This window comes from Varanus komodoensis, unplaced genomic scaffold (genome assembly GCF_004798865.1).
Source record: "Varanus komodoensis strain SLA01 unplaced genomic scaffold, ASM479886v1 scaffold54, whole genome shotgun sequence".
Lineage (NCBI taxonomy): Eukaryota > Metazoa > Chordata > Lepidosauria > Squamata > Varanidae > Varanus > Varanus komodoensis.
Window position 1 is genome coordinate 1191192 of NW_025336142.1, and position 15166 is coordinate 1206357.

Below are 15166 nucleotides of genomic sequence, written 5' to 3' on the forward strand. Positions count from 1 at the left end.
TTCTGCTGAAAGATTTTTACAATTAACCATTCCAAAAACCATTTTCCTGGGCTCCAAGATCACCGCAGACGGGGACTGCAACCAAGAAATTAAAAGACACTTGCTCCTGGGGAGGAAAGCTATGGCAAATCTAGACAGCATTCTAAAAAGCAGAGACATCACCCTGCCAACAAAAGTGCGTATAGTCGAGGCTATGGTTTTCCCAGTTGCAATGCATGACTGTGAGAGTTTGACCATGAAGGAAGGCTGAGTGCTGAAGAATTGAGACCTTTGGACTGTGGTGCTGGAGGAGACTCCTGCGAGTCCCCTGGACCGCAAGGCAATTAAAGCGGTCAGTCCTAGAGATCAACCCTGACTGCTCTTTAGAAGGCCAGATGCTGAAGATGAAACTCAAGTACTTTGGCCACCTAATGAGAGGGAAGGACTCCCTGGAGAAGAGCCTAATGCTGGGAACAATGGATGGCAAAGGAAGAAGGGGACGGCAGAGGATGAGGTGGCTGGATGGAGTCACAGCAGCAGTGGGTGTGAGCTTGAGTGGGCCCTAGGGGATGGTGGAGGCCAGGAAAGACTGGAGGAATGTTGTCCATGGGGTCGGACACGACTTCGCGAATAACAACAACATTCCAAAAGCATTAATACTTATGCATTTCTGATAGCTGTGCCACTTAAGCGTAATAAAATCCCTAAGCAGTTCAAATACCTAATGTGAAAATTCATAGAAAGATGAATATTTAAATCGTTGCAAACCACCCGTAGAGCTTCGGCTACCGGGAGGTATAGAAATGAAATAAAGAATAATGAAATTACATTCCAAACTCTTATTTTAGCAGGTGTAAAACTGCCATTGGCTTTAGGCAAATGAGATCCCCTTCCAATTCTTTCTGTGCAGGTGTCCAGCGCAGGAGGCGGCTCGGGATGGCAGCCACAGGTACCTGGGAGCTCAGCATTCATGGGCGCTTCAAGAGTTACTTTCGCTGCCTGCGGATTTTTGCTCAGGCCAGACCGAGCCGGGCTGGGCAGGGACCCGGTGCCCCGCGGGCGCTGCTGCGCGTGCGCAGACGGGCATGACCGCACCTGCCCAGGTGGCCCCACAGCACAGGTGAACTCGGCGGGCGGGCGGCAGGGCGCGACTCACGCGGTCCGCTCGCCCTCGGGCTCTGGGAAACGCACGGGTGGCACCCGCGCAGCGGGGCCACCCCGAGAAGCGCCGCCCGGCCCGGCCCGGCCCGGCCCGGCCCGGCCTCTGCCGCCGCTCCGCGTTCAGACGTGCCTCCGCCGCGGCAGCGGGCGCGGCGCGGGCCCAGGGGACCCGGGAGTGCCCTCTCCGAGCCGTGCGGTCGCGTCTCATGGCTTAGCTCTATGGTGCCGCGCAGCGTGCGCGCTGGCGTCACAGTTCCGTGCGTGCCGAGGAGCGCGGCGATTGGTGGCGCGCGGATGGTGGGGACGTGCCCCGCTGGCTATATGAGCTCCGCGGAGGCGCCGTCCCGGCCTTTTCCGCCTCGCTCCTCGCGCGCGCCGGGGGCTGCCGCCGAGCCTCTCCTCCTCGTGAGACCGCCCGCCCGCCCGCCCTCTTGGCCCGCCTGCCCCCCGCCTCCGCCATGATCATCTACCGCGACTGCATCAGCCGTGAGCAGAGGGGCCCTCCGCGGGGTGGAGACAAATATGGGGGGGAGGGGGCGCTTCGGCCGCGCGGGCGCGCACGCCCAAGTCCACGGCCGCCGCGAGGACCCTCTTCCTGGCGCGCGCGCGCGAGAAAGGCCTGCCGGGGGGGGGGAGGGGGTGGAAAGGGATCGGGCTGCCTGAGACGACGGCGTACTCACTGCGCATGCGCTTCGCGGCCGCGGGAGCGCGCGGGCGGCCGCGGCGAGTGCGCGTGCGCGGCCGGAGGGACGCGTGGGTGTCGGGCTAGCGTCGCGGGCACTTCCGGCCTGAGGGCGAGCTTTTCCCCGCCGCCTCCCTGCCAGGGCGAAGCGGCCCTATCATAGAGGCGCCGAGGGCCAGAGCGGTTCCGCTGCGCCCAGAGAGCTCCGGCCTGTTCCGGCGGTGTGGCGGGCGCGGCCTGGGGCGAGCCGGTCCGGGCGGGCGGGGGTCGCGGGCCTTGCGGCGGCGGTGCCGCGACCCGCGGGCGGCTCCTCACGCTGCGCGCTCGTTGCCTTTCCCCGCAGAGGATGAGATGTTCTCGGATATCTACAAGATTACAGAAGTGGCCAACGGGCTCTGCCTGGAAGTGGAAGGGAAGGTAGGCCCGGGCTGGGCAGGGGCTCTCGGCGGAGGGAGGGGCAGCCAGCCGCCTTGGCGGCGCTGCGGGGCAGCCCCCGGCTGGAGTAGCCGTGCAAGCAGCTGGCCCCGGATGGCATGGTGAACGGAGAACGTTTGTGTAGCGCAGTGGCCGAGGAGACGGCTGTTAATCGGAGTGTGAGAGCCGCACCTCACCAAGCGCTCGGTGCCGAGTTACAAGCCGTCGCATCGTAAGGAGTGTAGTGGCAGATGGGCTTTAGTGTTTCTGGAGGACCAGCTTCTTGTGTTTACTGTAGAAAAGAATGTACCACCCAAGATTACCCTAAACTGACTGAAAGAGAGCTTGCACAGCTTTAAATCTTAATTGTGGCAGCCGCATTGAGTATCTTGGTGCATCTGTTGCCGCACCCACATGCACTCTTCCCATAATATGTTTTCATGTAACTGGTGCACTGCTGCAGTCTTAACTTTGAGTGGCCTTTTCTATTTAAATGGAAGGGATAATGCTAAGTTGGTGGCCAGGGGGCCTGGCTAAGTATCACATAGCATCTAGAGAGTTAAAACGTTAAATCTTGGGTCTAAAGATTTGAAAGTTTAAATTTACAGTGCCTTTAAAGCTCACACTGATGAGTATCAGGAAGTTCCAATTTATTGTTTGCTTATGAACAGCCAGTAGTGGAATTGTAAACTAACTGTGCAGTTGTCTTATCAGAGTTTTTGTTTGAATGCCTCAGATGGTCAGCAGAAAAGAAGGTGAAATAGATGATGCTTTAATTGGTGGAAATGCATCTGCTGAGGGTCCAGAAGAAGGGATCGAGGCCACAGTTGTCACTGGTGTTGATATCGTCATGAACCACCACCTTCAGGAAACAAGTTTCACTAAAGATTCCTACAAGAAGTACATCAAGGGTTACATGAAAACGTGAGTGATCCTTGCTCTTGTCTCTTCAAGGATAGGCAATATGGATTATATAGGGGTGACCTTACATATAGTGTTCAGATGCTGCAGAATGCAGCAACCAGTCTCCTAGAAGGGGCACGCTCACAGAAACTAGCTAGACCTGCTTAAGGAGGTCTCTGTCAGTGTCCTGTCCCTTTCCTGTACGACTATAACTCCTGTTTACGGTTTTGGCCAGCCATTCCTCAGGTTCTGCTTCCCGTGTATCAAGGATAGCATTGGCATATCAATTCGGGTTGCATAACAGCCTTAAAGTCTGTTACAGTGAGGGATGTGCATAGGGACTGCACCGGTGCAGTGTGAACGTCTGGCAGTGCAGATGTGCACCGCAGCTTGCTTTCACAGTGAGGTGAGCTGGCTAGTTGTGAATTCTGTGTGTGGTTAGCCTGGTGGTTATATGATTGAATCCTTGGATGGCCATCAGGTGTAACTGTATGAAGATGAGGTCTCTGCCACCTTCGCTTTGTTCAACCAGGCATAGCTCTCAAGTCTCACACAGAGTCAAGCTCAGGTTACTGAAGTGCAGTGTGGTGTGTTCATGCGACTGTTGAACGGGGGGCCTGGAAGATCCAGGTTCTAGTCCTCATGCGGCCCTGGAGCTCACTGGGTGGCTTTGGGCTAGTCCCAGAGACTCAGCGTTTCCTACCTCACAGGCAAGGCTGTTGCTGCAGGGATAAACTGGAGCGACGTATGCCCCTCTGGGTTCCTCGCAAGATGGAAAAGGTGGGATAGAAATGCAACGTGATAATAATGATACTTAATTCTTTTGCCTGATACACCTACATACAATTCTTTGTGGGCGCTAAAAAAATTGCAGGAGATTAAATACCCTGGAGGAGAAGGAACATCTAGAAATGTTCTGGGAAATGGGCAGTCTGAAGCAATGTAGCATCTCCCTTGAAGATCAGTCATTGGAAGCAACATTCCAGTGGAATTAAGGCTACACTTTTAGGCTGCACGTGGCTTGCTCTGAGTGTTCAAAGATTGAATTCTCCTTTTAGAATCAAAGCCAGACTTGAGGAAACAAAGCCAGAGAGAGTAAAGCTGTTCATGACGGGGGCAGCTGAACAAGTCAAACATATCCTTGCAAACTTCAACAATTACCAGGTAAGCTTCACAGTTACCCTTTCCCTGAGCAAATCTGTATGATAGGTGAAGGGATTGGCATTCTGTTTTACTGGAGGTCCTTCTTGGGAAATGGCTGGTGCTTACAAGGAAATATGTATTCTTATGTGACAGAATTTATTTCAAGCATTCTGAAGCAACATGGGGAAATATATTAGAGGCAAAGTATGGTTTAAAGGTGATTGCACTGGAGCAGATGTCCAGAAGTGTTCTGTGAAGCTGCTCTCCTAGAAAGACGATGGGACCAGTCAAACTTATGAAAGGGAGCTCCCATGAAAGGGAGCTCCCAAGACTACAGACCACTGCCACGAAGGCTTTGTATGCATCTGATGCATGGCACCCTTGCTGATGGAGTGCGTGAGAGATCGACCCCTGACGCACCTCTCTGCACCATGGTTTAAAAAGTTAAGCATTTTGGATTGGGCATGGAAACTTCTGGTAGTTGGTCCAACTGTTGCCAGATTGGAGGAGTTATATACTGGCTTCTTAGGATAACTTACTTGCAGTAAGAGGGTTTTTTTTTCTTTCCAAGTTTTTTGTAGGAGAGAATATGAATCCAGACGGCACGGTGGGGCTGCTGGATTTCCGTGAGGATGGTGTCACTCCATATATGATTTTTTTTAAGGACGGATTAGAGATGGAGAAATGTGTAAGTATACATAAGAGAAATTGCTGAGATGAAAAACTTCCTTGCTTTTACACCCTTCTCGAGAAGAGAGTACAGTTCGCTGCATAGAAACCCTGTTGGGTTAGGGCAAGAGCCCCCTGAGATGTTCCGGCAGTAGGCAGTTGCTTCTTACAGTGCTCCTAGCCAGAGTGTGAGGATGACGGTTCAGTTACTTCCAGCAACGGCTGCTCTTTCCACATCGCCAGAGTGAAGCTATGGCAGAAGTTGGTGGGTCCATTGTTCATGTAATGCTTGAAAAGCTGCCTTAGCTTCCACTGATCCTCACATCTCAGGAGTTGTGTATTGTTACTACTCCCATGTATTTTATCCACATGGTTGCGTATTTTCATTTTCAGCCCACATCTGCTGACGATAAACTTTATCATGGCAGTACAGGAGGGAGAAAAATTTGTCCATGTGGTCTATGCCTCTGAATGTCTAAAATGCATCTTTGGGCTTTTAAAAATTGAAACCTATAAAGCAAGGGCATTATGATGCTGGAATTTCTGTTAATCTCCCTGTATCCTCAGCATCCTCTTCCTGCATCACAAAGTTGACATTTTCATTAAGCTGACTATTATACTTCAAAGAAAACTTTTTGGCTAGGCAGCCATTTATATGAAGTGGTATACTTGGTAAAGCTATAGATTCCACTTCATTGCCACCCATCTAGTTTAGAACGAATTTTTTTGCTGTCTTTTGTAGGTCTTCACTGTTTCCTACCTCCAAACCTGGCTATCCCATGGCTCACATGCCCAAATTCTCCTATAGCTTGTAAAAATTACTGTCTGGCGAAAGGCTGATTTCAGCAATGCGTGGCCATTACGAAGGCAACAGTTTCATATCTGAGCTGTCAATGAACTTGGCTGCCCAAGTGGGATTTTCAGTGCATACATTTTCCAGTGGTTTTAGTGAGTGGATTATTAAAGAGGAGGAGGCTGGTCTCCCTGGCCAAGTTGCTTGTGCAGCTTCATTTTAAGCTTGGTGGTCAAGGTGGGGGCATTAGGCTTTGCTCACTCTCCCACATTCTCTTTGTTGAAAAAGGGAAAAATAGAATAATCCCTCATGGGCAAAGCTGTCCACTGACACTATGATTTTCCCTTGAACTAATCTCAAGCATGTCATGAACACGGCAGTCAGCTCCACTGCTGGCTCTGTTGTGCATCTGCTCCGGGCTTGGAGAAGCGCTGCTCCTCAAGACCGCCTTCCTTGCAGGGGTGGAAGGAAGCAAGATGTCGATTTTGCATGTGAAGCATCTGCTGATAGGCCAGGAACAGCTGCTCTTGCTCACTGGCTTGCATTAAGATGCAACAGCAATATCCTTGCGCTTTCTGTCTGCCTGGTAGTGTGGCAGCGCAGATTGAAAAGGGGAGGACAGTTCATGGACGGACACTGAATGCGGGCACAAAGAGTCTGTATTGGCCTAAGCTAACTCCCTTTCCTTTCTTAACAGTAACAAGAGGTGAGCCCTTCAGGATCGTCTGTCATCATCATAATTGGCTGCTGCTGTATTCATCAACAAACATCATGACTCATCAATGTCTGAAAACTTGGACTGATGCCACCCTGAGCTTAATTTGATTTATTTTGACCCTGATTAAATTGGAGTGGAGGCATTGGCTTTTAAAAACTTGTCATGTAGGCTGTCTAAAATAAAACACACACACCTCGGTTACACCCAGCACAGGTAATGCCTCTTGGTTTGATGTGTTGAGCAGGGCTCTTCAGCGAGTTTGCCGTAGCTCGCGTGCATTTGGATCCTCGACCTCTCGGTAGCATAGCCCGGCCCTAATGCTTGTGTCAGACTGTCTTCACATTCTGGGGACGCTGGAACGCAGAAGATCAACCAGCCACAACTGAACTGCCTCTTAGATCCCCGGCAATGACTAATGCAGAAGGCAACTTTCTTTTGGAAGCGGACTTGGCTTCTTGCCAATCAGCAGGCCTGATAACTAGCTGGCGGACAAAATTGGAAGCCTGGCAATTGTGCGGCTCTGTCTCATGCTCCACGTTCCTAACCAGTTAAGGAGAGAGGAATGTCTTCAGTCAATCAGAATAAAGCAGATTATGTGACTGTAAGGGAGAGCAAGTGGAAGGAGCACCCTTGGCAACCAAAGTGAGCGTATTAGGCAAGAACTTGAGGCATTGCCTACGTGCTGTAGTTCGGAATAATCATAACTTAAAATACATAAGTAATACTGGTTTAATCACAGGATTTTAATTTGCTGTGTTGTGTATCAGTTTAAATTTAATTCCGGTAGTTGTAGTTTCAAGTGCTTGAGCGCTGGGCAAGGGCTGGCGTGGTAGCCGTGTGTGCGCGCACTCTGTTGTCCTGACGGACGTTTGCACAGACCCAAAGTCTGTTACAGGCTGTAGGCAGCTGCTTGGAAAGCCACGAAAACAGAATTTTTGGGGAGGGTGGGGAGGCAAAATTGAGGGCATCCCGCTGTTTGCAGTTCGTTGCATGCTACACATCTTTCCAGAAATTACTCCAAGGATAAGATGGAGATGAAACAAAACCCAAGGCTAGTGAGTGTGGCTGCTTAAGCGAGAGGAGAGCTGCTCATCCTTGACTGCCAAAAGCTACTGCACATGGCTGCAAATTTGTATAGCAGTGGGAGCCATTAAAATGGTTTTCTTGAACGCGTGGCTCTGTATGATGGTGTGGTAGACCCGTGTTACGTCAGAACCAGACCCTTCCTTGCAGATGGGTGGCATGCTGACCATCACTGGGAGAGTCCCTGGGTTGGGGGCATGAGCCTTCAAGGACAGTCTGTGTTGGCCCACCTTGATTCCATGTCTGCCGAAGTGGGTAATCTGCACCCTTAAGATGCTTGGGCCCTGGCTTGTAGAGGAAGCATCTGAGTAGCTAATTGACTGTTGTGTTGTGAATCAAGACTGTATTCTGAAAATAACTTGTACTCTGCATTCCTGTGATTTTGCCCATAGTCTTGCATGTGTGTTTTGGTTCAGTAACACTGGAGGCTGCCAGTTTTGACCAAATCAGCTGGGCTGTATAGGTCCTCACTCCTAGCTCATTCGAGTTCCTTTTTTAGGCCTGTTCAACCCTTAATAGCCCTGCTTAATTCGACAGGCATGAAAGGGTGCTAAATAACCTAACAGCAGATTTGGGTCAAATAGAAAAATGCATTTTTAATGCCTCCAGTATGTATACATACTGTCTGTGTTACTTGGGTGTACCATTTAAAGTGACAGTGCCCCACTTAAACTCTTAATGATGGGTAAGAGTTGGCACCTGTTAGCAAGGGGCTAGTTAGTTCTCAGCCCAGTTGTGTGCCTGAGCAGAGAATTATAGAGGGACTCAGCAACTGTTCCCAGTATTCTCTCTCGAGCCTAGCAAGAGGGGTGTGCTGTATATTTTCTGTCCTGTGGAGTAGCTCTTTTTTCCCCTTTGTGTTTGGCTTGCTAAAGTGCATCTGGGGCTTCTCCGTAAAAGTGCAAGATGTCATGAGTGCAGTTTTGGGCTTTACTAACTAGTAAGAGGCAAAGCCATCTTCCAGTGTTATGCTGCTGAAGGTGTGTAAATGGCCGTTCCTAAGAGCAGTTTTTTAAGAAGGCTACAATTCTTTGGTGTACTTGCAGGTGAGGCGCTACAGGGAGTTCCGCCATGAAGTCTGAGAAGGAGCTATCTTGCTTCCTCCTGGGGTGGAGGGGTGTGGGGCTGCATGTATTCGAAAGGCCGGCCTTCTGTCACCCACATTCGGGAGATTACAGCATGTCCACTCATAATAATAAAAAGTTGCTTTCTCCCACCGTTCCCCACAGAAGAGGGTTTCCAGAAGACTAACACCACATCCAGCCCTTCCATAGCAACAGCATTCGTGTTACCTCTGTTTGCAGAAGATTTATATCGCAGGTTATACATCTAACACGTGCACCATTAAACGTAATTTGAACGTTGTCTATTCAGCAGTTACTGTGAAGCAGCTGTAACAGGACACCTTGTGACCTAAGTGTTGTGTAACGGGTTTGGCCCGGTGAGCCGTCTAAAAATGGTTGTGCTGTTCCTCTTAGGACACTGTATTTTTAGTGGAAGCTGCTGGTAGTGCAGGGAACACAGGAGGGGTACAGGTGTGGCTAAAGCCGGCTTTGAAGCAGCCTAGAAGAGCTACCGTTACTTCTGGTTCCTCGCTGTCCAGTATGTTCTTGTGCTGCCACATGATCCTTGTACCTGCATGTTAGTTTCTGGGAATATATACAAAAACTTCCCATTAGTTGCTGTGTAGGCAGCCAGTTCAATAGAAGGAACATGGAGGACACTAATTTTATCATTTGAAAATTTACAGTAAAATAGGTAGCTACATTTACAGGAAAAAACAACTTCCAGGCAGTAAATTCTTGCTAAAGTTAACATTTTAAAGCTTTTGGCTTCCTTTTCTTGGTGTTGGAAAAAAACAAAGTGACTTTGTTTAAAGCATGTTTTTAGTCTTGTGAGCCTTTGCAGGCCTAAAATTTGTATGAAGTGGACGTCTGCTTGAGTGGTCCAGCTTGGGCTTGCCAGAGTTCTTATGTTCTCAGCCTGTGTTCTTGAGACGGATAGTAAGAGTTTTACTTTGCTCCCTTAGAGAACAAAGCAAGCCCCAGTTGGGCTTGCCAGAGTACTTAAGCACCTGCCTGCCTGTTGCCTCATTACCTCATGCTTTCTGGTTAAAATGCCTGTAACTCTATTCAGGATTCAGGGGAAATCAGTCAAAAAAACATTTTAAGATAGCTCTGTTTGGGCTAACTAGAGAATCAGTGGATTAGAATTGCAGCATGTCGTGTGAAAAATTTCAGTGCAGCTGTTTCCCACTCACTTGACAGCCACCCCTCCGCACAAGGCCATTATTTGGATTATACAGTGAGAAGCATCCATTGCAGCGGGGTGGAGTCGGGATAGGGTGCTCTCTGCGTGTACAAGTTCCGGGGCTGATCTCTGCCATCACTAGTTTGAACTATCAGCCAGGCAGGAAGAGCACTAGAGAAGGGAGCACTGAATTGGAGCTGACTGGAGGGTCTGATGGAGCAGTTCTGTGCCCAGGACAATTGTGGATGCTTGTTTGAAGAAAGCACCAAGCCTTTCGGTGTGAGGAGAGACTTTAAAACATGCCACGCTTCCTAGTATTCCAGATGTTTAAAGTGGGCCTATGGAGAAACACTCAGAAATCTGGTAGGTGGGAATTTCACTTTGCCTGGCTAAGAGCTCTGGGGAGCTCAAAAAATACGGAGAGGCATTTTGGTTGACTCGAAGGCATTTTTAGATCTAGCACTGCAAATTTCTTTCCTTGCTCCTATTTGCAGATCTACATTCAATGTTTGCGGCTAAGTAACTGCTGAACTTTCCACATTTTCCAAATACCATTCATCGGATGATAACGGGCATCCCCAGGCGGAGCTGGTTTGCACGTTCACCCTAGGAATTGCCTGCATCTAGCATGGGTGAACAAGCAACCTCTTTGCCCTCCGTGTGCTCCTCGCCTCTGCTTTAAAATGACAACCCAGGAATGCTCCCTTCCTGGGTTATTGCAATGTCCAAGGCTGGAAACTGGGTTCAGGGGTTGGCAAGCCAGAGTTACCCAACGGGTGGCTGGCTATGTGCACATCAGGCCATGGGTTCCCAAGGCAAAGAGTCTGACAGCTACTAAACATTTAGAAGATTGCTACCTGGCCATAAAAGCCAATGTAAATAGGCATTCAAGGCAAGATAGTGGATTTTTCAGAATGCTTCTCTCATTCTAAAAGCCTCAGCAAATACAATTTCTGACTGACTACTGCAGACCTGTAACAGCAATTTGATGTGCAGGCATTAGCAGAATGAATAGCTTTGCCTGCTGACTTCTATAATCCAAGCTGCTATAAGTCAAAGAGCAGTCAGGTGACAGCTCTACTTATTTTCCACAGAACTTGGAACGCTACAGAACACATCAAGAAGACAAGATGTAACATGGATTGCAGTCGCTTTAAATTCCTTTTTCTTTGCACTATTGTCAATGAACAATGCACCCTTATCTGTCAGGTAGACCTGGAAACCAGGCAATTCATGTTCAGTTCTTCCAGCTACTGCACTAACTGGAGAGGTAGCTTGAGGCTGCAGAGTGACCCAGGGGAAACCAAACATCTAGAACATCTTTCTCTTTTTAAGACATTTTCATAAATCTAAACCTCATGGAACTCACTGGCTTGCAGTCTTAATTCCTATTTGTGATGATCTGGAGAATATTGTAAATTTCCTTTCACAGGTACATACAGTCTTGCTCCGTGATGCTTACCCCTGTCATGGGGAGAGGAAGGGGAGGGGCTTACGCGACATATGATCCTCAGCTTTATTTGCTTAACTGCCCATTGACCAAGGTGGAAAAAGCTTCCTTGGCTCACCGTGCTCATGTGTCTCTGGAGCTGCTGCAGAACTGCAGTTCCTGAACCTTGAAGGATATAAAATGCAGGATGAGCTGCAAACAGGTAATTTGCTGCTGCTTCACCCCTTTAACTCCAACAACAAAGCAGAAGTATTTGCATCTGTACAAATTAAAATGCTTGCTTTATTAATACAGAAACAAAACATTTCCCTTTTTATGCAGGAGGGTCTGTACGGTGTTCCTTACTCTACTCAATTTTTTTCCTCAGTGATTTTAAGTGAATTTCTCTTAGCATCTGTCTGTGCACCAAACACTATCTTCTCGCTCTGTCCTTTGCTCTAAGAGTCATTTCAGACACTACTCAAAATACGTCCCACTTCTGCTTATTCTGACTAAGATCTCAAGTGGTATGCAGTCCCATCATATGCTCCAGTTCAGCTTTACTTCAAGATTCAGGATCACTTGGGGTGTTAATAGTGGGATAAAATCACCTTTGCAATACAAAATACTACTAGTCCTTTTACTAATACTGCTGTATGTTAGCAAAACAAAAAACTACAGGAAAAGACCAAACACGGAAAAAGTCTAATACAAGTTTATTCTATACATAACCTGACTGCCAAAACCAAAACCAGCAAATTCCTAGCAAAAACTTGTTTTAAAAAAAGGAAGCTGGGCTTGTTACAAATGGCTTGTGTGGACTCCATCAGGGTGAACTGGGCAGCTGCCCTTCCCATTCCCGAGGTCACCCCGGCTTGGTTACCAGCTCTGCTTAATCACTCTTCTCTTCAGTCTGGTAATGTCGGTACTCGGGCTTCAGTTCCCAGGTGTTTTTGTGTGTTCCCTTGACGTTGTAGACACCAATGTCTCTCAAAATTTCTTTTAAGTAGCTCTGAAGCAGAAAAGATGCCATTCAGAATAGTCCACAAATACACATTTCTATCAGTAGGAATGACAGTGCTAAAGCAAGTTAATGTGTATCCCGTGAGTTTCATGCAGTGGTCTTTTACATATTGTCAAAAATGGCAAAAGGATTGCAGTGTAATTCAAGGCCATCTCGACCTGCAGAGAGCAACAGGAGGGGGTGCAGCACCCCCGTTCTGCATTCTTAGCCCTTGCCAACCAGTCTTTGGGCACAGCCATTTGGTTCTTCCCTCATCTAGGGTTGGATTTATCCCCTTTGGGACAATTACAGAGAGGGAAAACCAAGGTATGTGACGAGCCCCCATTGTGCGGAGGACTGGGTGACTTTAAGAGGATGAGTGCCATACAGTGGAGGAGAATCTGCACAGACACACAAAATAATGGTGTTCCGGATGTCTTTCTAGGCTTACATGATAAATTAGCATTTGAAAATCTAAGAAAGCAGCAACTGCATTTAAGAGAAGATAAGGAAAGACACGAGCATGATTTTCTAAATCAGAATACATGAAAAGCCTTCTTAAATATTGAAATTATAGTCTGAAAACACTTGGCACGGATCACACCTGTAACAAGTGGTGCCCCATATGGATAAAGGGGGAATACTCATTCCCAGGGAGAAGAGAGGTTGTCTTTGACTCTTAACCCTCTTAAGAACCCCCTTTTAAATGAAGCAGTTTGATGTGCCTAGATGTATGTGTAGAAATAACGGGTGTTCTCGTCCCCTCTGCATCCAGTATTGGTCCCCTTGCAAACATCCTCACACGAGGAAGGCAGCAGAGAGTGAGGAGTCCTGGCTACGAGGTTCGCCACAGGCCATAAGTGGCCCTCGCGGAGGGAGAGAATTTAAATTGGAGCAGCCTACCGTTCCTAACTCCTGTTGACTCCTTGCTCCGGCCCTGCCGATCACCACAGCCCCGGACCGTGCCAATATTAGTTCAAGGTTAGGGGTAACTCTGCTAGTTCTAAACCTGGTGTGATTTGAGTCAGCGAGCATACTGATGCTGCGGAACCGCCTGCTTTTTCCCTCTGCAACACCACTGTTACTGCACACTCAGCAAGCTAATTCACTTCTAACCCAAGCTACAGCCTTACGTTTGGACGGCGCAGACAAGGCCAACAGGTGGCAGGGGCTGTCACCACCCCAACTGAAGCTACTAAATCATATTTTTGCAGGAAAAAAGGTACAAAGCAAAACCAACCAGTGCCAATCGAAACTTGTGTACGTAATGTGTCAGTGTGGTGTCTCTCTGAATTCTGAGCAGCAGGAAAAGGTAGAAAAAGTCGTGGTGTTTGTCTGAGTCACCGCAGCCCCACCAGGTGGCAGCAGTCCACCAGCGACACCACGGCGGAGCTTGCCACAGAGCAGGGCTCGCTGGCAGAGGGTGCCCTGGACTGGGTAAACGGGCCTCTCTGGGCAGACTTGGTCCCCCCCAAGCCTGCATGTTCCACCTGGGAAAATCCTCGCCTCTGGGGAGTCCGCGCAAACTGAGGGGCAGCTCCGGTTTGTGCTTGCAGGACAGAGCCTTTCGGTGAAAAACAGACCCTGGCGAAATACTGAGAGGCTATCAGCAGCTCGTGGCACTTCTGCAACTAATCTCCTTGGTGGCATCGCATGGCATTTGCTTTTAGAAGGAGCAGAGCCAATGCGTGAGGACTCTTTGGCACGTAGCTGCTGGGACCCTAAGTGCCCCTGGAAAAGAATTTGGTCAGTAGAGCCAGCGTGGTGGTCAAGAATGTGGGCCTGGAACTCAGGCGATCAGTCCCACTCGGACATGGGGTGACTCGGCCAGTGCCAGACTCTCAGCCCAGCCTTCCTCACAGACGGGTCCTTGTGGGGACAAGACAGAGAGCCGCAGGAGCAGAATGATGGAAGCTGCCTTGAGATCTGTCAAAGGGATGCACAGCTAAGGAATGAGGGCCAAGGACAGGAGCGGCCCTGCTTTCCCACCGTCAGCCAGAAGGGAAATGGAGACAAGGATCCTACCCCAGACAGAGTGCGGCTCGTTTCATCCAGCAGTCCCCTCTCTCGTGACCAGATCCTTCCGGAGTGTTTGCACATGGAAGTCTAGTCAAGCAAAGGTCCCTCCTCCTCCGGAACGAACCGCTTCCTTTGCCCCTCTCTTGGACCTGGCTGGCACAGCTTGGCACTGCTAATGAACTCACCCCTCAATCAGTCTCCCCCTCTGGGGGTGCATGTTTTCAATTACTGGACTCTTCTCATTCTCACCCACTTATATTCTAACACCCTTACTTCATTACAAAGGAAGCCAGTAATTAACGCCACTGCCTCAAATGGAGAACAGGGTCTGGTTTGTCAGGCATTTCAGCCGTCCGGCCTTCCTGAGCAGGAGGAAATTAGAGCCAAAGGAAAGCGCAGTCTCTCGAGGAAGAGCTTGTCCAGGAGCTCTGAGAAGCCTCCCCAGAACTTTGCTGCTCCACACCAAGACAAGCCCGGGCTGCAGCGGTACTTTCAGAGGAAAGCCATCCCCACAGATCAGGCTAACAAGCAAGAGGAGAACCAGGAAAGAAAGATGCAGAGACATGCAATGCGACCAGCTCTTCGGAGTTCTCTGTGAGGAGTGGGAGGGTGAAGGCTGGCAGGCCCCGACGAAACAGCCGATGCCAGGCCTGGGAACGGCGTTCTTGGTGCCGGTGGACTGCACTCCGTGGCTGTGCTCCCCCTGGTTGCTGCATCAACATGTTAGTGGGACTCTCACCACCTGGGCTAGGAAAGAAGCTGGTGGATCTGGAGAATCCCTCATTCCCCTTTAGGTGTCTTCCAAAAGCTGGCATTCTCCCTGCGCTGCTGGCTCCAAGGAACAGGAGAGTGCAAGCTGGCGGCGGCGACGGCGGCCTGGGAGTTTTCATCCTTCCGGAGGCACCTGCAGTCTCCGTGAG

The 15166-nt window shown here is 49.4% G+C and overlaps 2 protein-coding genes and 1 non-coding gene across 3 annotated transcripts in view; 2 read left to right on the top strand and 1 right to left on the bottom strand.

The window, feature by feature from the left end:
* Positions 1 to 1474: 1474 nt before the first annotated feature.
* Positions 1475 to 7203, top strand: TPT1 (tumor protein, translationally-controlled 1). The gene is made up of 6 exons (XM_044448172.1): positions 1475 to 1626; positions 2166 to 2239; positions 2973 to 3160; positions 4198 to 4303; positions 4854 to 4970; positions 6442 to 7203. Exons 1-6 carry the CDS (start codon positions 1599 to 1601, stop codon positions 6442 to 6444), a joined length of 516 nt encoding a protein of 171 aa, XP_044304107.1. The 5' UTR covers positions 1475 to 1598; the 3' UTR covers positions 6445 to 7203.
* LOC123032430 lies at positions 6239 to 6368 on the top strand. The gene has a single exon (XR_006416481.1). It is a non-coding gene; the product is annotated as a small nucleolar RNA SNORA31 (small nucleolar RNA).
* A 4720-nt stretch (positions 7204 to 11923) lies between the features above and the next one.
* The window catches only part of GTF2F2 (general transcription factor IIF subunit 2), a 41513-nt gene continuing 38270 nt past the window's right edge, over positions 11924 to 15166 (bottom strand). Inside the window, exon 8 of the mRNA XM_044448174.1 lies at positions 11924 to 12236. Coding sequence (XP_044304109.1) covers positions 12117 to 12236 — 120 coding nt within the window. The 3' untranslated portion in view covers positions 11924 to 12116. The remainder of the gene's footprint in view (positions 12237 to 15166) is intronic.